Here is a 22999-nt window from a genome sequence, read left to right as displayed (position 1 = left end):
GCCCAGGTTCGCCGACCGCCACGCTGCAGGGCCAACACGTGGTCTACACGAATCCTCAGCAACAGTTGACCGAGTCGCAGCAACAGCAACCGCCTCTCGCTCATTCCAGCCCCTTGGCACATCAACAGCAGCAGCAGCCCAGTAGCAACAACGGATACGCCAGCCCTATGAGCACCAGCAGCTACGATCCTTACAGTCCCAACAGTAAAATAGGTAAGTGAAGTTCTTGTTATTTAGGAATTCCGAATTCTCCATTAAGAGATGGAACATTTTCTTGGAAAGTACTGCAGTTAGCTTCATCAGAGACCAAATGACACATATCGAGAAAATGTAGTACCGAGTTGCACAAGTTTCGAAGCTCTCAATCTTCGATATCGTTGGGTTGTTTATCACTGTTAGAGTGGCTAGCTTCATCGAGGGTCCTCAAGCCAATGAAACCAACGAAGCTATCATCATTATCATTATCATTATCTCGAAAGCTTGAATACTAATAATACGTAGTGCAGTTCTGCTGTGTTGCCACAAAATTATTCTATGCAGAAGTTCTCAAACTGTAGAAGCGATCAATCTCATCTCTTCTGAGCAATCCTCGACCTACGAACTTGCTAAAAGAAAGATGACACGTGTAAATCCTGGCAAAGACGCATGAGCGAGGAACGCGGGACACATGAGGAATTCAGTGCACGCGTTCGCGTTTCTTTCTGTTGATGGCGCGCGCGTTCTGCGAAAGAGAAAAAGAGAGTGAAACGTCGACCAGCTACCGGATGTGACGTCACCGGCCACGTTCTCCTCTCACGCAGACTTCCCCCGTCTCCACCGCCCTCTCTTCGTCCACTGCAGTCGTTGTGTCTCTCGTGTCCACTTCCGTCAATCCAAGTGATTGCTTGCACTACTGCCATACTGCACCGCTCTCTCGCGTGCCAGCTTCGATGCACGCGAAGCTTCCAGGCGATCGCGATACAGACTACGATGGGCGCCGATGATAAGCTCGTTCAATTGCCTCTTGGGGGTGGACGTTTGTTGTCGAGGTCTTGGAAATTTTCTGAGTCAAGTTGAACGAAGCTTCGATGAAGATTAGGTTAGGAAAACAGATACGTAGTTGAGATTAGTAGAGTAAATACATAAATAGTTAAATATTTAAACGTATATTAAATATAGCATTCATCGGTATGTTTCTCAATTTCACATCGACACATAAGACTCGTCAATGAAATATAATTTTTGAAATATGATTTTCTCTCATGAACGGATAAGGTTTCTAACAAGAAGATCTTGAAGGAGAATTATTTGTGAGGTTAGGTTAACATTTTAGTAGACATTTATCCAGTAGATCCAAGGAAATGAATTTCTAAGTAAGAAAGAAGAACTGATTAAAATTGTTGATTAGGAGGAAGCACAAAATTGAGAAGTTTTAATTTTGATAAATTCTTTCACGTTGGTGAAAATATTTAGATAATAGATTCGATAGCAAGATGTCGCAGAAAAATTCCCTAAGGTAGAAAGTAAATAAAGAATTTTAAAGAATTCTTGTAAGGTCTTCCGCAGCAACTAAACAAAGGATGAATGAGAAACGCAGTTTGTCAGGAGAAAATTCAACCATGGTTTCTGAATTCAGGAAACTCGTGCGCCAAATGAGAACTTAACAGGCTGACCTAACCTCGTCGCTTCTTTTCCCCGTTGAACGAACAAAACTCCTGGTCTGATAAATAGTCCGATGGACTATAAAAGGAGTATTATCTAACGTTAATGAAGGTTTTTGATACCAGATAAACCGGTGAGGCGAGCTTCTTCCACAGTTGTAAAGTGTAGTTCTAAAAATGTTCATTAAACTTTTATTCAGACAATTTTATACTATATAGTAATTTTATAACAGTAAAGTTATTTTTAAAAAACGTTAGAAAAGAGATCTCCAAATATTTCTGAAAGAAAAGCCACGACTGATCAAATAGCTAATGAGAGCTGTGTCTCGAGGCGATTTAAAAATAGGGTTGATTGTTATATTTCTGTGCCCAGCGACATGTGCTAATTGGCTGCTTTTACCACGTGCAGGGTGCAACTTTTTCTCCCTTTTTCCTCTGCTGGGGTTACGTATTCCAGCGCCGCGCCGCCAGTTTTATTAGGCTAAATTATCGATTGTCGTCGTTAATAACTTTTCTTCGTTGTTAGCCGCGAGAAACGGTTGAATTTTTCTGCGTCGACTATCTCATCGCAATGATTCATCCTTTTACTTTCGGTCTTTGTTAATTAGTCGCGCGCCAGCTCATTTCATTGATAAATTATGCCCCTGGTAATTAGTCGTTATCAGTAGAACTTGACTTTTCACTTAGAATTTCCGTTTCTTTCCTTCCTCCTCCTTACTCGTTTTTCATTAATCTCGTTTAATTAACTTCTTTTTGCAGTTGGAAGATTGGATTTAATCGTTCGTGGTTTTTAAACAGAGATTGAGGTTAGGAATCTCAGATGAGATACGCCGATGAATTAACTCTTTACACTCTGAACATTTTTTGATGTGCCACTCCAATTAACATACTATTAAGTTATTTTACTTTATTTATAAACAGTTGCAGAGCTTTTTGAGAGACGAGTTGGTCTAGGGACTTTCGCTTCTCTCTAGGATACATTAAATGCATGAATTAGGTAGTAGAACAGCTGGCATGTCCCATACTAATTTACCACAAACGGTATGTTCTATTTAGTCGCATTTATGTGGGCTGTAACATTAATTACGAAATAGAGCCCATTATCGGAGGGGTTCTAAGCGGTTTTTGGTGTGATATGGGTATTTCGTTCGCGACTGTTGCCGATTGGACCCGCATCCCTATGACAAACGACGAAAGATAAGCGATGCTCGCAAATATTTGAAACGATTTCCATAATGCACACCTTTCGACGAGGGACATTTATCTTTAGATCTTCTCAACGTCGCAAGAAACAAACACGATGAATTTAACCGATTTTAAACCTTCTCTTTCAAAAATAATGAGTTTGAAAGAATGAAGAAATTCACTAAAGTCCTGAAACAATTCTACAAAATAATCTAAGCAATATATTCAGAAAATTAGATCAAACCTCACAAAGAGAGGTTAAAACAAGTTAAAAACGAGACGGGAAGAAAATGGAAGAAAAAAAAGTGACAAATTCGTGGAAAGCGAGGATCTGCCCAGGTGAGGTTAACTGCGCCTATCCATCCAGCGTTTCCATTTTCTTCCACAGCCCAGGAATGTGTCTGAGAACCCACGACGGATTTTCCAACGGCTAATAGCGGGTGGTACTGTGTGAATTGCAGCAGGATGCAGATACGGCCTTGAGTGGCGATACACGAACGCGTGCGTGCGCAGTGCACACGGTTCGCGTGAGCAACACGCACAGAGGGCTCTGCTACTGATGGGATCAAGTTCAATATGAACCAATAAATGCGAACCAATCCGCTGCCCAAGATTCATTTCACGGGATTCGAATAGTAATCGCGAGATATAATACTTCAGTGTTGTAATTGACAATTTACCTTCAACAACAACGCTGGTAACCATAAAAAAGCAAACTCAAAATTTAGCTCATATATAATGCGCCTGTGACTTTGAGAATTCTACTTTGGAATTATCACATGTTAATTTTGTGAGACTGTATCGAACTAACGGGACCTTAAACTTTTTTTTGATTGGTCACAATGGATGCTTAATACTTTGACGCCTGACACGTCACTAGCGCCACGCGAGTGTTTAATAGTGATGGGATTAAGTTTAACACGTACTGATAATCGTGAATCAAATCCAGCACTCAAGATTAATTTCATAGTGTCGAGATGCCACTCATCCACTCATGGAGTACTTATTGTATTTCTCAGATCACTGATAAAGGATCCAAATTTGTCAGATTTACATTTAAGTCCGCTTGGGAGTACTGCTTCTATTTTTAAAATACTTATGTAGGATTCCAATCTTGTCAGTTAGTGTTCCAACCTACTTGCGAAATACTTGAGTCCATCACTAGGCTTCGCTCACTCGCATGCCAATGGAAACTGGTAGTTGTGTGCGGTTGGCGGCCATGTATGTTGCAGGCGAGGTTAATACTACCAGATAGAGTAACGTGTATACTGCGCGTTATTTAGAGCTTATGCGTTCTGCGAGACGTCAGAGTCGGGGATCGGCTGGGAAATTGATGCTTGCCCGGCTGCCTTTCGCTCTTTTTTAGGAGACATCCGTTCTGATGCTTGTTTTGGGAGTTGTTCGTTGGTGGGGAAATATGTTAAGGAGTAGTAATATAGCCTGGAGCTGTTGATCTGTTGAGAAAGGTGTATCTTGATTTAAGATTATAGTTCTTCGATATATCGTTGCCTATACATACAGGCGTGACTAGGTTAGGTTAGTTTAGGTTGTTTTGATAGTGATCTACGTGTAATTAATGACTAGATCTACTTTCATAGAAGTTTTTCTAATATTAAGGATCAGTTGATTAATTAGAATTGTATATCTAAGAAATTCGATTATAACCAAATTGAGGAGTCGCCTAAATACATAAATATACTACACTGGAAATAAAATCACAAAAGAATTGCAAAAAGCGTAAGAAAAAAATATTCAAGAAATTCAAAATGTAATGCATAGTTTCAAAAGGATAGCATACAGCATATCTATGTTATTATCCGAAGTCCCAAAGTTCACGAGCTTTCGTCTAGTTTTCAACTAGCAGCCTTCACGCGTCGATACCTGAGAGGCGTGATCACCGATGATCGCGTGATATCGACTCATGCGGCAGATTAGTGCAACAGTTACGTAAATGCACTCGCGCCACAGAGTCTCTCTCTCTGTCTCTATCCATATATAACGTGTTACAAAAAGCGAACAATATTCGTAACGCTAGATATCAGGACGATAAAAAAAGTTCATTCTACGTTCATTAAATAAAAATATATGTCATCTCAGACTTATTTTTCAAGTTATAATATTTTATTTATATATTTAGCTACGAATTAATATCAAAGTTAGGAAACCGATAAACCATAACATATTATCCCATAAAAAATAAAAAGTGTGAGGCTCTTGTGATCTTCAAATATCGTCCACATTTTTGTAACACCCTGTATGTGTGCCTACGTAAGTGTGAAGCGGCGCTGATGGGACGAGGTTAATGACAATATGTTGAGTTGCCACGGTTCCTCCCACGCATCGACTGCACTGGCCCATATAATTATTATTCTGACTCGTGCAGCAGACACGCACACACGCGTCCAACCATTTAATTTTCCATCGCTGAACGAGCCGTTTTTGCGCGGGAAGGTCTGCTCCTGGTATCCGGTTATTTCGTGCTGTTTATCTCTCGCGTATTCGTCCCTTTCTTTCATAATGCTTCCTCCTTACTTAGGTTAGGTCTCCGACTTTTTGCTCGAACAAGTGGACCACTGATGCGTTTCTCGTTTTACCAGATCTTCCGTGGATGATGGACTTTTAAGTTGGAAATAATTCCCTAGATATATACTTACCGGATCTTTTTAGGTTATGTCCGTGTTATTTTAGTTTTAGAGATTTGAACTGTTCTTCGTGTTGGTTCTTGGAATTTAAAGATTTTCTATGGATTTTACGTTTCTGATTGTGATTATAAATGTAACTCTAATTACGAACATAAATGTAATTTTCATTGAAATTTGACAGCATCTGTAGAACTATATTTTACCAAATGTCGAATGTGATAAATTGTGAAGAGGGAGAAAACAAAACGTAGAAGACATCGAGTTTTTTTGTTTTGATGTGAGATTATCTTCATAAAATGTTACTCTTATAAATATCAGATTTTCTAGCCCTTTTTATTGAACTACCTTAATGTCAGTGAACATTAGAGATCAATTATTGAATGAAACAGTTTCAAGGAAAGGTTATTTTTATTTTAAAAGAAGAAGAAAATATCTGTTAGTGGTTGAATGAAAATTGCAGTTGCAATCTTGAAAGCAATTGCACAATGTCCTTCGATGATCCTCCCGGTGACCTTCCGCTGGTGCTTCCGGTCCGTATCCGCCTCTGGTTTAGAGAACCGGAAGTGGCACTGGAGAGCCATTTGCAAAAGCTCTGGTGGGGCGTTGCAAGCTGGGGACCACGCAGATGAAAGTACATTTCCAACCTCCGGTTTTGCACTTGCATTTGACATCTATTCACAGACAGATCATGCTTCCAAGAACTTATCTTATTTCCTCTTGGGGAACATGATTTGATTCAGTATAAAACATATTGAATTAATAGTAGAGGTCGTATGAAATATTCAATTCGATTTAGGTTCCTGGAACCTTTCGAAAAAAAATCAATCAATTTCAGGTGAAAACTTTGAACGGAAACTTGGATCACATCCAAGTCATTTGTGACAATGTTTCTCAATCGAAGTCTCCAACAAAGGCCAAATATTCAATTAAAATTGCTGGGACCGTCCAAAAAGATTCAATCTATGTCAAGTTGGCAAAACCTTTAACCGTCATATTTTCATGCTCGATAAAAAAAATGTCCTAATCAATAGTAGAGGTTACACTTTTCAACAATGATAAAAAAACATTCAGTCAATACCAAATCAAAATTTTGATCCATTATATCGGCAAGTGAATCGTGCAAACATTCCTGAATGGAAAAATAGTAGAATCGGTAGTAGAGGTTAAGTGGTAAAGTGTGGCGTCACGACGCAATTTTAATGCTCGATAGGAGCACATAGGAGAACATACGTATCGTTGACATATCCGCACACCGGCGAGCAGACATCTCGTCGATATGCAACGTGACCGAGGAGAGAACATCGGGACATTCTATATTTACCAACGGTTCACTTATCAGTCGCTTATCAGCGAGACAGCCAGAGGAGGCGACTCGCCTCTCTGTACTGTAGCAAACATTGGGCTCTCCGCTTTCTCCCTTCACCTCCTGCACCTTTCTATCGTGTATTTTTATCTTTCTTTTCTGTGGTTCGCTCTCTTACATAACCTCAAATCTGTGTTGCAGACTGTGTCCTTCTGGTTCATTTCGTTCTCCCTTCGTTTCTCCTTTATTTCTTTTTGCTTCTCCCTTTTCCCTATGGGAAAAGATCAAGAATGATCTTGCTGTCATCGCGTTTGCACAGCATTTAAAGGTCATCTGACATTAGTTGGAGATGTCTTTGAAAATCTTGTATAGGGAAATTGTGGACCACGTTCTAGAATAGACACTATATATTGTTTAAAATAAGTAGGCACATTTAATGGATCGGCTACTGATAGGAAGATTTGGATTATTGGTTATTCCTGAGATTTTGTAAAAATAATTTACTTGGTTTAGATAATGTTAAGTTGAAAATTTGAAATTTGGAAATATCGCAGTTCCATATAACCTATAACTTGGGACTTGTCAATTTATTATCGTTATTAGTTAATAAATTGTTATATAAAGGAAAGATCACTTGGCTTGTACTCGAGCAACCATGATCAACTAAAGAAATCCAAAAAGAAGCGGTAAGAATCGAATCTGACTGATAACATAGCCTTCCAGCCATTATCTCGTGGCTGACAGAAAAACGAGGGTCCAGAGGATTGAAAAAATGCGAAGTTATCGCTGAGAAACGACGAACAGATGTGTACGTGTGGCGTTGATGTAGGTCGTCGGTGCGTAATCAGTCAGTCGCTTCGCTTATCAGAAACGCTATCGGCGTATCATCTGTGCGGGCCATGCCTGACCCACATCAGCTCGTGACCAATCGAAATCGCGAAGCCTGCTTAGAATTTTCGCGGTGATTCACATCGGACGCATGCTTCTGTCGAATTTTTTCTTATCTGCTTCGACCGATGAAACAGTAGCCAGTTAGAATCTTTAGAAACTTCGTCCAATCGTTCTGTGAATATCGTTTCGATCGATCGTAATATAGGTTAGGAATCAGTTCATTTTAAGTCATCGTTTAGTTTATCGTATTTTGTTATTTAATCAAAATATAAATTTTGCTTTAAAAGTAAATAAACTTAAATGTGATTTTTTTCCTAGCAAATTTTAATTACACGTTTCAGTAAATTCTGCTTGAAAAGTAAAATTAATCAAAGTACAACTGAAAGATAATTTTTTGTATCTCATAGAGTTTACTTTTTACTTTCAATTTGAAAAAAGCAAGGCTTCGAGCTTATTATTAAGAATGTCAAGATAATTATAAATTGGAATTTCACTGAAAATCGAGCATTTAATATTTTACTTTTTGCTATTTATTATAATAATGGACCTGCAATTTTTTAATCGTGATTTGGATAAAAATTTCTCAAAATATCGAAGTAGTCATACCCTAGTTATTCATTTCATTAGATCGATATTTTCTTCGTGGATCCTGATTGTTAGTTGATCGATATCTAGACAATTATATGAGCTTCATTCCGCCCATCATCGGTAAGCTTTACCGGAGAGGGATCGGCCCATTTCCTAGCCCGTTTACGCGGAAACACGCGAGGCCCACTGCTTCCGGAAACAGCTAGTTCAGAGGTCGCGATAGACCGAGTTCCTGTTGCAATCTGGTATCGTCCTCGAAGAAACAGAACCGATTTTAACATATTTCAAAATTATAGGATAACTTCAAACTTCCTTAAAATCACTAACGTTCAAAAATCAAAAAATTCCATAGCTTATTGAACTGCTCAATTATCAATACCCAATTATAGAAACTTCAAACTCATTATCAATAACGATAACCTTATCTCCTCATAAGATAACATAACAGAATCTAATTATTTTCTAATAGCGAAATATGTGCATACGTATCTCTTAAAACAGGTGTTCATTGGTTGAGACCAGCCGAAGTCGATGACCAACGCGAGGTTCGCGAATTTAGGTCGCACGATATCGGGTTGGTTCGAGGTGCGGGCGCCAGGACGTACTGTACCTTACCTTATCGCGATCCGCGTTATCACGGTCAGATAAGGGCACCTCGTGCTCGCAACTCGACCGCTAGGTAACCGATTACGCGTTATGCAGCTTGCAATTTTCGTGAGATCGTAACTTCGAACTTACCGAATCGGCCACTTCAATCGTTTGCATTAAACAAAATCTTCCTTCATCTCCAAAATTAATTTTTGAATGGTGGAAGAAAAATTTTTTTAAATGTTTCAAAGTTGATTGAAAATGTTTTGGACTTGTTTGTAATTATTCTCATTTCCGAAACCACTTTTCGCATGTATAAAAAGAGGAAGAAAAATAAAAAAAAATTCTTAAAGAATCGATTGTGCTTCGTTGGGAATATTTCCACGTAAATATCGAAGAAATTTCTCTGCTATTTACTGTCGATGACGGTCGTAAGTGAAACGATTGCTTCGATCGGAGGTTATCATATTTTTGTCTCTCGTTTAGAATGTCACTTTCGACGCACATAACCTCTTTTACCTTGCCGCGCTACTCTAAGGAATTTCTTTCTTAAAAGCTACCGCTTAAAAGGCTGTATTAAAACACATGATTTCATTATCTTGTTAAGAATATTTACTTTATCTTTCTTGGCTTAAAAATCTTACATATACAGTATATGTATGATATTTTCATTCGTAGGGTTTTTAATCTTTTTCTATTTCACTTAAAAAAAGCTACCATAGAAAAATCTGCACTGGAGTACATAAGTTTATCATTTAACAAAAATATTAATTTATCTTATCAGAGTTAAACATCTTATCTGTACGCCGCATTTATCATATATTATTTTAAAATATTATTCATTTTTTGTCTGAGTATAAATGATTAATTAAATAAAAAAAAAAAGATTTAAAACGTCTCAGCGAAATTTCATAAAGTAGCTCTTTAAAAGTAGGTCCCGTGACGCCATCTGCCAGCCCAGGAATTACCCGTATTACCCAATTTGATCGGCAGATGGCGGCACAGTTTCGCTTGGCGGTTGTTGAAAAATCGAACTGGCGGCGTAATTTCGTAAAAAGTGTGAAAAAGCGGTGAACTATTGTCGACAGCATGTTGCAAGGGTCCATTAATCGCCTCAACGATATTCTACAACGAAAAGAGGTAGAATGCTCGCTTTATCAACATTTGTATGCAACATTTAGTAAAGATCATTGACCTCGATATATCCACACCGTTGACACGAAATTTTCTAACCTATGCATTACTTCCAAGTGACATGTTACAACACACATTTCAGTATCGATTCAATGTTGACATATTAAACAACGTATAATACCAAATAATTCAAGACCCTTTATGGTCTAAGTAATATTAATTATCGTTTTTATATAAATTGTTCCTTTTAAATCAAGATTAAAAAATTTGAATTTTTAATGTTTGACAATTTTAATAACATAGCGACGTTGACTTATCTTTTTAAGGGGGAAATATTTTAATATTTGTTAAACTATGTACGTACAACTCGTTCTTTAGCGGTGTTCAATTCGGTTTCAATTTCTAACGTTAAAAAGATGTTGGAATGTTAGTTGGTTAGAAACGGGAAGAGGCGTCCTCGGTTCACGAGGACACGAGAACGCTAGGAAGGAATGGCGTTTACTTGGCGCACTCGCTCGACCAGTTTTTACTGTCCGCGTTAGTTCCCCTTCGCAGATTCAGCGACAGTTTGGCTATATCGTGGTCGAGGTATAGAGAATTGATTTTTAAACTGGTGAAATTGACTTGTATCTGGGGAATTAGTAGAGCTATTGTATATCAGTTTCCTTTTCTTCTTCCTTCTTCTTTTTTGAGATATGACGAAGAGAAATAACTTTCTTAACCTTTTTTCTTTTGAAAATTATGCTATTTTGATGAAATACAATATGGAAAGATTTAAAATGCTTGGGTACAATTTTAGGATTCTTTTTGGGTTTGATATTATTAATAATTGGTAGACATAGAATATTACTAATAATTTGTAGTAATTCGATTATAATCATATATAATACGAGTAAAAAGATAATAAATAATAATTAAACAACCGACTTTCACACAAATTTATATTTTTATATGATTATATTTTAAATTTTGACATGAATGTATAAAAATCAGCAATTTTTACACATATAATAATCTGTATGCAATGCATTATTGGGTTGATATACAATGAAGGATTAAATGTAGTAAATGGATTACAGAATTGGTAATTGCAACTAGACAAAATTTTAGGATTATTAATAGCAATTATACGTTATAAATTGTATTAGATAATTGACATTCGTTATTTGGATATTTTAGTGTCATATTTAGTATAACTAAGTGGGATTTAGTATTAATGACATGTTACAATATTAGTCAGGTTTATGGGTTATGTTAGAACATTAAACAACAACTTAATGTTACTTGTTATTCTGATATCAATTATGATATGCTATATTTTTAATATTCTTACCTGGTATTCTAATATTACTTATAATGTGAAGACAATCTTTTAAGAGCATCTCAAACCTCAATAGAGCTTTGTGCAAATAACTCTTAACAATTTCAGCATTGTACAACATTCTTATCTTTCTGGTGCTCATCTTAATATCAAATATTCATACTGTTATTTAATATTCTAATATTTAGATAGTGTGGTATGCTATTATGAAGATATGGGTTACTAGAGTTACACGTCAGTGTCTGAATACCAATGATATAATACCATAGGCAGTAGTACAACAAATATCTGCACATTGTTGCCTCTATTGTAGCAGATAATCGCCATTTAAATTGTGAACGTAAAATCTGTAGCATAAAACCGTATACATAATTAAAAGTCTACAAAATATCAGAAACATAATAAGAAATATTCCATTAACTGAAAATGCTTTTGTATAATTATGAAAGATTGTTATTTTATAAGTTTCATTATTTTTACATCTTAGATATTTGTTCCTAAATTTAATACTAAATTTGGGGTCACATTTAGCCATTTTAGTTCTAATAATATTTAGTATCATTAGTGGGACTAGCCAGTGGACTAAAATTAAACTTGTGAAAAATATTTCAAGCAAATCAAAGGTAAGCGTCATTTGCCAAAGGAAAGTAACAAGACATAAAGTTATGAAACAGTTTCACTTTTTCATAATGGAAATCGACGAAAGGAAATGGCAATGCGCAGCAGGAACCTATCGACGCATTGTCTGAGAGTCTATAAAAGGCGTACTTTTCCTCTCGGCCGGCGTAAAACTTGTGAAGTGTGTTAACGCTAACCTTTACTCGCTGCAGAATATTTTCCATCGTAGAAGCACAATCGTCCATTACATCTATAGAAACGGCAGAATTTATAATCAACTTTAGCCGCGTAAACAGTTTTCCGAAGTTATGAAAATGGAAACTCCGTTCGAGGAAAACCAGCTACACTTATAAAAAAATAATCTTCCAGATCGGCGACCATTGTATTGTTTAAAATTTATTGACTGAAAAATTCGCTCGTTGGAATGCATTAAAAGCTATATAAAAATTGTACAATTGAAACTTATTATTTTTAAAATGCCAGATTTAGAATGATATTATTCTAAATAAGCTATCAAACGTTTAACCATTGTATCCCAAATGTCTGAAATTATTTCAGAATGAAAAGTGCATAATAACGATTTTTATACAAATTCTTCTCAACTATTAGGCTGGCAACTAGGTGGTATTGACAAAATCCGCAATCACTTAGTTGCCAGCCCAATAGAACTTTAAATAATCACTTCGTCAGAATTGCGTGTCACAAGATTAAAATATAATCCAAAACCGTGAAACCTTCTCAGGTAATATCTTCAAACCAATCATTTACACGATATAACGAAGCAGAAGATTTCAAAGTAAAGTGGAACAGACGACTATGGTGTACATACTGGTCACTGAACTACTTACAATAGATGAAGAGAAGCCTCGTATAACGTGGCATTGGGTTCCATTGTAAATCAACGATACATAAATAAGTGTTAACATTTATTAAACGAAGAATAACGAAATGAGGAAGTGCTGCTGTGCACATGGATTGGTGACAAATAAATCAGTATGTTAATGAAGGAATTCCATTCTTCTGCAATCACGATGATTAATAAACGTTGTAGACAGGTAGGTTGCATAATACCATGTGTGTAAAAATAGACTCAGCTGATGATAAATATATATTGAATGAAGAATGAATTTATAGCACTATATATATTTTAACATGATTTTATAGCGTTTCTTCCTATACTTCTTTAGTCTTTTATAGATTAATTTATAATCTTTTTATTCTTGTGCTTAAGTTACACATCTATATTTATACGTATAAGTAATTATCTATGAGAAGAGAAACAAAGTAGGAAATCTGTGTTGGTAGACGTTCTTTCATCCTAGTTCTTTACAGTCTTCTACAATCTTACACAACACACTGAAACAGAATGCTGAATGGAAAGTTATGAAGAGGATTAGGAAATGAAATTCTTAGGAGGAAGAAATAGAAATCTATATGTGCAAGAAACCAAGAAAAATTTGAATGTCCATGTGTCAGAAAGATTTCCACTTTCATAGAATGAAAAATTCATGAGAAATCCGCAACACGTGCCAACGCCTAGAAATTTCTTTAAAAATTCCAACAGTCGACAATGTGCATACGATATGAATCTTTAAAAAACAGATTCCAAGAATATCCTTGAATGTCTTTGAATACCGAAAATATTCCCTAAAAATCTGCTCTATATTCAAGAATTCCAAGACCTACAAAATTTGTTTAATTCAATAAACACCACGGTCGTACCAAGCCCACTTAGGAATTCAGGAAAGCACGCTTGCTATTGACTCGATGGAGTTAACCAAGCGGAGAAACCTTGTCAGAAACTGAGGGGCCCACAGTTTCGACAATGAGCTACAAGCCGTGTTACGAAACGACACACTGTGGTTAAACAGCGATCGTTACGAAAGCGACAGGAGGTGGAAATTCGAAAAGCAGGTTACGAAATTGGTCCGCAGTCGCGTGGCGATTCTGCTTCCATTATCTATACACTATTCTACACCTTGGAGATCGTGTTCTCCGCTCATGATCGTTCACCACATGGGAGCCACTCGACGCGACCATCACCGTAGTCCTTGAGCACTTCCGTCTCTTTTTTTCTTCTCTACGTACTGCGATCGTTTCATCGTCGTCTGACATTCACCGTCGCGAATTCGCTTGCCTGCAAAATCCGCCTGTGGATCAGAAATCAGCCGACTCTTCCACGCCCTTCCCTGCCACTAGATAGCGATGGGCTTGTGCTGAACTGGAGAAACACGAACACTCGCAAGATGCAAGATATGCTCTCTTCGTACAACGTTTCATTTCGTCAGATCTCAGTGGAACATTAACTTGGAATTCTTCGAAATAATCTCATCTTATTTTTTTTTACGGATATTATTTTACAGATTGTAGTTTAATTATCAGACGGAGAATCGAAGAAATGTCTTCTTTTTGCTTTTTTTTGCCACTGGATAGTGGTGGACTTGCGCTGATCCTGATGGACCATGGAAAATAACAGGACAGAGAATATGCAGTGTTGATAGGACCATTCATTTTGTCAGATCATCTTGGACGAAGACGGATGAGCCTTCCATGATGTTTCTGAGAATTTATCTTTATTTTTATTCGCCAGTTTGAATTGAATATTTTAATCAAATTATCAGAAGTCAGCTGCCTTCTCATCATCGAGATTGCATTTTACAAAGAGTCAGACAGAGGGACTTTCTGTATCAGGTATAGAGTATATATCTTCCAACTTAAATAGAAGTTTCACGTTGATACTGATATTTGCTAAGAATCTACGTTTCAGTGTAATAGAATTTCCTACGGATCTTAGATTCCATTAAATTTATTGACGAGATACGATCAAGGTCACTCTGACTAAAACGTGGTTGACGAATAAAGATTGAAAGTACAATTTGTGGAAATGTTGGAAGAAAGAAACGTGGAGGATGGAGGAGAATACAGCGCTGCTATCACCAAGAAGAGTTTTATTTTTCCAAGTGTGAAATAATCGTGGTTTACCGTGTGAAGCAGTTGGCTTCCTAACCAAAGATAGTATCTTTGTAGCAACGTGGTACGAACTTTGTTTTTGGGAAGTTACAAGTACACAACTGCTATGAACCACGCACGAAGAAGATTTATATTTCCTCGTCATTGTATTTTTGTCTCCGTCTGAAAGAGTTTTCGCAAGCGAGGAAAGAAGGAAAAAGACAAAACGACGAGCGTGTAATTAGACATAATTACGTAAGCTCGGGCAAAAGTACACGCAGAGGAAGAAGTATCAAGGAAATATCTCCCTCTGGTTAGGCGCTTTTAATAAAAAGTCAAACAGACTTCTTGAAAATGCCTGTTGGTATCGCGATGACAGCAATTCTCCAGCCAGTTAAAATTAACTTGAATGACACTCGCTACGAAGACACACGAGTCGTGAAAGGAAAACGCTTTTAAAGTAGTCTCCAGACCCATTCTCGTGAAACAGTTTGCTGTCGTTGGCGACGAACACACTGGCGTAACAGAAGCAAACAACAGAAGAAGAGGAGCTTGGTCGCGGTACAGGAGCAGCTAATTGCGTTTTTCTTTCGCGCACGATGAACACCAGCTCCCTCCGAGTTTACAATTACGTGTAAGCACGAGTGGCAAACTCAGGAATCAACGTGAAGCACTGTCACGATAGTTTCGCCTTGATATTCTCTGCCACTTTTCGTAGTTCTGCTTCGATTGATTTATCCAGCAAGATCAACGATTACTATGATATTCGTTTAGATCTTAATAAGTAGACGATCTGCAACGGGAAATTGTAATTTTCACGAAACAAAAGCTAAGTTAGTTAATTATTATTATTAGAGCGTGATTATAATTACACGATAAAACTCTGTTCATACAAATTGAATTCATTCATACAAAATTCATTCATCAATGAAAATACTGTTTTGCAAAATTACGATTTGAGAATTATTGAGGTTAGGTTTCCTAATTTGGTTAGGTTAGGTTGTGTTAGGTCTAACCTAATTTCGATAGAATTTTGGCGAATAGTTTGAAGGGATATCTGGGACGAAAAGTTTGTCTCAAATTTTCCCATTTTCTTCATGGAATTTTTTATCCACTTCGCTTCTATTCTCGTCTTTTTTCAAAGAAGTATATATTCTTTTCGAGACTCGAGTCTTGACGAATATTCGAGCGAGCCTAATAATAGGATACGGCCTTGAGACGAGCTACAACATTTACGATACAACGAATTGCAATTTTCATTTATAATTTAAAGAAAAAAAAAAAAAGAGAAAGAACTAATTTAACAGATGAGTCTACGATATTCCAGTCTTCGTCTATTCGTTTGTTCAGAATCTGACAGCTGTGTCGTTTCTCTTTGTTTCTCCGTCTCCTTCTCTTACCGTGCACGGTAGATATCCTTGAAGTGGAACATTGTCCCCGGCAATTGCTTCTTCTTTATGTGATACTCGAACACGTTTCCTGACATTGACCGTTGGCCAACAGGATTCGCCGAAAGATTCGCGAACTCTATTATAGAGGTGTCGTTCTGACGTTTATGTAATGTCTGGTGAGTCAGTAGGAGACGACGGGTACACAGACTTCTATTACTGCTGGATTATTCAAGAGCTGTCGATGACTATTTTATTAACTCAGACAGGAATATATCACGAATACGGTAGGTTATTTATTTTTTATAAATCAGACATTTCATTCCATGTAATAATACATATGACTACATACTGGATTGGTAACTAAGTGATTGCGGATCTTATCATTAGGTTGTAATGACAAAACCCGCAACCCCTTAGTTGCCAACCCAATATGCTGCAACGTACAGTAGTACTGTAGGTCCCGTTCTTAACAAACGTGACTTCGCGTAATGTATAAATTAAGTTATTCAAGATCAGGCTGTTAAATTATACGTAGAAGCAACGTTACTGGAGATCGTAAATTGTTTCGTCAAGGTGAACAAAATACATCGGAGACTATTTTTAGAAACTTAATATGTACATAAATCACGGATTGATTTATAGTTATTTCAATGAGTGCACCTATGGATATTTATGTAAATTTATATTTCCGTTTAATCGAAGAAACACGATCTGTAAAAAAATTCGTTTCTCACAAATACCGCGCTATTATCATTATCAATCATTATCATCAGCGGATAAATGAATCTTCGATTATTATTATTTATTATTATTGTTATTATTCCACTTCATAGTTTATCTATTACATCGTCTTATCATGTTACTATCACTTTGATTCATTCGTTTCACACTGACCGAGCGATTTACTTAATTTCTCAATAACGTCGCGCGTTCGCATAATTTTACAACCTGGCAACTTAATAATTTAATTTACTTAATAATCGCGCGAGGTCGCTTTTATCGAACACAGGCCCTATAAATATTCGTAGGTTCTCGATTTGCAGAATTTCGGCAGCTCTCGAAACTCTTGAAACACCAAGTTCCACTATCATTTAACAAAGGAAAGAAACTATAGGAACCCGGAAAGCCAAGAAAGGTGTTATCACTGCGCTGGCAACTGTAGACTCAGTCAAGTTTTATATCGGTCGTAGAAACGCGTTTTGGGTTAGGATTGGCCTTAGGATCGCCTGAAACTGCCGATTCGATCTCGTTCCTCCTGGCGTAATGGTCTCGTCGTGGACGAGAAATCGCGGCTTTTCACACGACCAACGTCGGAATGCGCCGCTTTGCTTTGCCAAGAAAATGGCAGAGTGGATTCTCTCTCGCGGTACGGTATCACGATGCTACGACACTTATCGTGCGAATCTTTGGAATTCGCTGAATCCAAGCCTGGCTGTTTGCTCGCAGCCGTTTTCTCACGCGTCTTGCTCACAATGGCAAAATGGTGCGCGGATACGTTTGTTTCTGCCCCGGTGTCTGGATAAAAGTAATCGAGGTTTCGTCTACGCGAGAAACACACGGCTACGATTTTCTGCAACGCTGAGAAAAATACAGATACGCAATCAAATTTTCATACATGTATAACTTGACATGTGCGTGTTGTATAACGCGATACAACCGCAGCCGCTTAACACTTTACCGACTGCTAGCGGTTCAACAGCATACGCACGTCCGACCGGCAGCTCAGGCACGGATTTCCCCTGGCGCCAGCTCCGTTTCGGTTTAGACTCTTCAATACCATTCTTTTCCGTTATCCAGAACGGTAAGTTTTCCAAATTGGTATAAAACTGTGAGAACTTACAAAGCAACGCAACTGAACAAGGTACCTTGGTACTAAATAACAAATTACTGCTCAAATAATGAGAAAAATTGTCGGCAACGAAAAACCAATTAATAGTCTATCGATCGGTAAGCGTCGGCGACGAAAAACCGATTAACATCTATCGGTCGGTAAAGTGTTAACACTAAGCCAATGGCGCGCGCCACTGAGAGGTTTCGTTTACGAAAAGAAAACAATTTTACACAATAAGACGACAAAATGATGGAAAGTACGGGTTGGCAACTAAGTGATTTTTCAGCACCACCTAATGACAAAATCCGCAATCACTTAGTTGCCGACTCAATACAATTCTTATTTTCCAAATATCACCCACCACATGCAGAAAGTTCTACTTTTCTTTGCTTCGCTTTCCGTGTCCATGGTTGCGCTATGAACAAGTAAATTTTATCATTAGATGGTATGGAAAAATCTGCAGTCACTTAGTTGCCGACCCAATACGTCAGTTTATACGTGAAAATAAAAGGACGTTAGCGTAGTGAGCTAAAAAAAATCGTGACTGGAGAGAAACGGCGCGGTTTCCCTGCTGCAACACGATTGCAACGCACGGTTGCAGGTGTGTAGGTGCTCGTGTGCTGCGCCAAAGCGAGGAATGTAGGTGAGTCTGTGAGTGCAGCGAGCGCGTTACGCGAGCCACGTAACACAGCGACGAGTGTGGGAAAGTGAGGAAGCTGGCCTCGAACTCAGACCTCAACCTTCTCTTCTAGCTACAACCTCGTTCCTCCTTTTGCGCCGATCTAACTGGCCTGTCGGGGCTCTCTCCTTTCCAGTTACCGAACAGAACTGTCTACCCTATCGTAGTTACGTGGCACATGCATCGTACATACGGTTGCCACACACGTTTACCCATACGGAGAATGCAATAGTAGTTTTCTCCAGTCGACGACACTTTAGTTTTCTCCAACCTCCTGGCCAGATTTCCTCGAATTCAGCTTCTAGAGTTTTGGGGTGCATCGTGAATATGATACTGTTAGGCAAATTGGTATATGAATAATGACGTTTATGGATTTTCAGGAGAAGCGTTTGTAAATGTTTCAGCCTCTTTCGAACGATAATGGCTCGTTTTTCAAAATGCCTGACATATCTGCGATGTCTGCAACAACAAAACTAATGGTGCACTGTGTAGATCTGATGACAGATACGAATATGCAAAGGCGTAGAAACAAGTGCAATATTACAAATGCTCATGTTATATGCGATACGGAAAATAATTTAAAAAATGAAACCCTCTTTCGTTCGGCATGAAACTGTTGTTCCGTATCTGTGAAAATATAGCAGTCAAAAATTTGCAGTTTAGTCGAGGATCCGCCGTCTGATTACGACAATCAGTGTTTTCCATGTGTTCAAAAATATGACGCACAAAAATATGTTATATATATATCTAATATTACTTTTCAATAGTAAAACCGAATAAAAAAGCAGCTATTGACAGTATAAATTTTTATTGAATTTTGAATATCGAGGTTGCTTAAAATTGCTCTTTTGCAAAACGTGGAAAATAAGATTTATTACGTTCTTTTTTCCTGTGGTACTCACGTAGATGGCTCTGCTCTAACCAAACTTAATCGTCATAATATAAAGTATATGCTCGCTACATATGTAATATATGTATCTTGTGAGAATTCTTTGTCCGTGTTGATTCAGCTTCGTAAATTATATCGATAAAGGCTGTGCACAGCCATCTACGGCAATTTCCCTCGTAATGAAGAATTTCTGGAATCGTCTTGATTTAAGATTTAACATTATCTCGGTATCCAGTAACGCGGGTTTCTTACATTTCATAACAAATGGCCGCGCGCAACTAAGTCGCGAGGAACCTGGAATAAGTTCCGTCCCGTGTTATTTGCGTCCACCGTTTAACCGAATAAAAACACACACACAAACACGAGCTACATTTTTCAATCCGTACGTTTATCGTTGTTATTCTCACCCTTTTTATCTCGGACTCTCTCGTACCACTAAATTAATATCATTGGTAGTACCTCGCAAATTACGAGATACAAATAACTTACAAAATGCTAATAAATAATAAGATAATGCTAATAACGTAAAAGTTAATTAATCGCCTCTTTGATAATCTAAATGAATTTTTACATTTTTCACGAGATCAAGCATTTTAGGTTATGTGATTTAGGAATGGAATATATCGGGTTAGCAACTAAGTGATTGCGGACTTTGTCAATGCCACCTAACGACGAAATCCGCAATCACTTAGTTGCCAACCCAATACGAGGAAACTCCCTGTTTTATTTTGTTTTTCTTATTTTCCAAATATCACCGGCCACATGCAGAAGGTTCTACTCTTCATTGCTTCGCTTTTCGTGTCCATAGTTGCACTATGAACGAGTAAATTTTATTAAATTTCGTTGCCAGTAGCCAGTCATAAAGTAAAGAGCGAGAAATGCCTTTTGTTTCGACAGAAGGCGATAAACTGTCGTGTTTTCAGCTGGAAAAAGAACAGCGCGCTCCGACGGCCAGTGTGTCACGTGCAAAACTCATTTTCCGGCCATTGCGTGGAAAATGATTTCCGTGAAAATACGCGACCCAAGGTGCCGGGTCAGGGTCGTGAATCGATTTGGTGTGCGCAGTTTCCGCTGATATTTGGGTTACTGTGCCCCACCTACCCCATAAACCGTCATTCCGCATTATAAAACTCGCTGAATATCATAAATCCTCGCACCGATATCTGTTAACGGAAACAACCGGCTGCCCAGGCTTTTTCAAGAACAGCAACTGGACCTCGCAAGTTTAAACTGCTGCATGGTCCTTGTAACAATTTTTTGACAAATAATATTGGCCCATCGAGATACAATTCTTTCTTCTTTTTCTATTTTTTTTTTTTTTTTAATTTTTGCGCAATATAGGTCTTCTGTGCATATTAATTTCCTGTACTTGTTCTTAGAAATTAAAAACCTGCACGCGCATGCTTCTCCTAAAAATTCAGAATTCTCTTTCTTTTTTTTTTGTGTGTGTGTGAATAACATTAAATTCGTAATTTTTAATGTTTCCATTGAAGTCTGAAGTCGTTATGTAACAGAAATATTTTCATTAGCTTCCCGTGGATATTGGTTACTCTTACTCTATAGATCTCCATTAAATTTTTGTGTATAAGAAAACACTTACATATAAAAATATTGGATACGTTTACTTATTTTAAGTTGGGTCGATCTTTATTAGATTTTCATTGGCCGAACAAATATTTTACAAACGTTAAATATATATTTCTTCCGCTTAAGACAAATAGCGTGGTATTAGGTTGTCTGAAATGTTTCTTTCCTTTTACGAGAAAATAATAGACGCACAATGTTTCTTGTTTTATATTAATTTATCGAATTATTGTATCGAAATGTATCATACCTAGTTCAGTAAAATAATATAAAACATAAATTATTGTTCATTTATTATCATCTTATGAAACGAAAGAAACTTTTCGGACAACCCAATACTTGAGAATTACGACTGCCACTATGACATTCATACAAATTGCTTTTTATGATCTCCAAATGACGACAGAAAATTCCATCTGCAAGTCCCTAACAGAAATATTATATAAAATAACTGGTATTTAATGATAATTATTCAGTTGTAGATGGAACAATATTGTGAGAAGGTAGTTGACCCATGTCTCGAAATTACCATGGAACCGTGTTTCTTGGATTGTCTGGGCGTCGCGCCGCCACTTTCCCGGGCAACTGGGACAACTAGGTCATAGCCAGATATCGACATATTTCCCTGTCCCGCGCCTTTCAGCTTCCCACCACGCCTGTGGTTATCCTCGACCCTCCTATCCTGGTCCACTGTTCACTTGGGAATTCGATTCGTAGATATCCTTCCTTCGTTCATGGCTGTCGAAGGCTGCACAATTTATCGACCACGAACCCTCGCTTTGACATAGCAAACGCTCTGTGAACCATCTAGCGCGAAATTTCGAATTTTCATCGAAGAATTTCCTCCGATGATTGCCTTATGTCTAGCGTGACGTGATGTGTAATTGGATTTTGAAGTTATCGAGGCGTTCAGCTTCCTGCTGATTTCTTGGAAAAGGAACAGATGTACAGTCATTCGTCAAAATCATCTCTTTTATTTATTTGTTGAAATGAACGGCGGAAAATTTCGCTGAAAATTTGTCAATCACTTCGAGTCGTAAAATTTCTTAATAAAGTCCTTGAGACTTACATTTCTGAATAGGAAACTTGCCCTTCTTTTTCTTAACACTAGAACTATCACACCAGTGAAATTATTTTCAAATTCCTACTTCATGTTATATTTTTTCTCACAATGGTGTAATGACTTTCGCAACGATAATTAAAAATGAATTTTATTTTCTTTTTTATGTATTTAGACTGAAAATAATTTTGTATCAATGCTACTCGGACCAACACCAGTCAAAATGGCTGGTATTTGTCAGGGTGTACAGGAGTCCTGTAATCTGTTTATCGAACCCCAATTAACCAGTTTCCCCGTTTTCTACAACTTGCCACACGTTTTTCAAATCTTTACTGCGTACCATTCGATATGATGATATCAGTTATCAAGAAAATTCCGGATCGATTGCTAGATGCTAAAACTAGAAATACCACACCAGTGAAAATGACTGGTTCTACAATTTTATAAATGTGTCAACCCTCGTTTAGGGATCCTAGATGGATTAATAATACCAAAAATGTACTACGTAACATGGAATTGCTTCTGTAAGAAAGTAATCAATCAATAAATATAAAAATATTTTATTATTAGGTATTTTTTAAAGACCAGTCATTTTCACTGCTTTTGGTAGAAATAGCTATCGGTAGTTCCAGTGTTAATAAGAAACCTATGCTCGTACAATATTTTTTACTACTTTTTGACGCTTGTTCAGCTTTATAATCCTCAT

General features: G+C 37.5%; 1 protein-coding gene across 4 annotated transcripts in view; it reads left to right on the top strand.

Moving 5' to 3' along the window:
* LOC100749603 (ecdysone receptor) overlaps window positions 1–22999 on the top strand; it is a 197944-nt gene that overhangs the window by 116724 nt on the left and 58221 nt on the right. For all 4 annotated transcript variants that reach the window (XM_012389094.3, XM_033322416.1, XM_024369738.2 and 1 more), the window contains one exon: window positions 1–213. In XM_012389094.3, coding sequence (XP_012244517.1) covers window positions 1–213 — 213 coding nt within the window. The remainder of the gene's footprint in view (window positions 214–22999) is intronic.

This window comes from Bombus impatiens, unplaced genomic scaffold (genome assembly GCF_000188095.3).
Source record: "Bombus impatiens unplaced genomic scaffold, BIMP_2.2 scf_0637, whole genome shotgun sequence".
NCBI classification, from domain to species: Eukaryota; Metazoa; Arthropoda; class Insecta; order Hymenoptera; family Apidae; genus Bombus; species Bombus impatiens.
The sequence above is the reverse complement of the archived record's forward strand: the minus strand, read 5'-3'. Positions and strand labels throughout refer to the sequence as shown.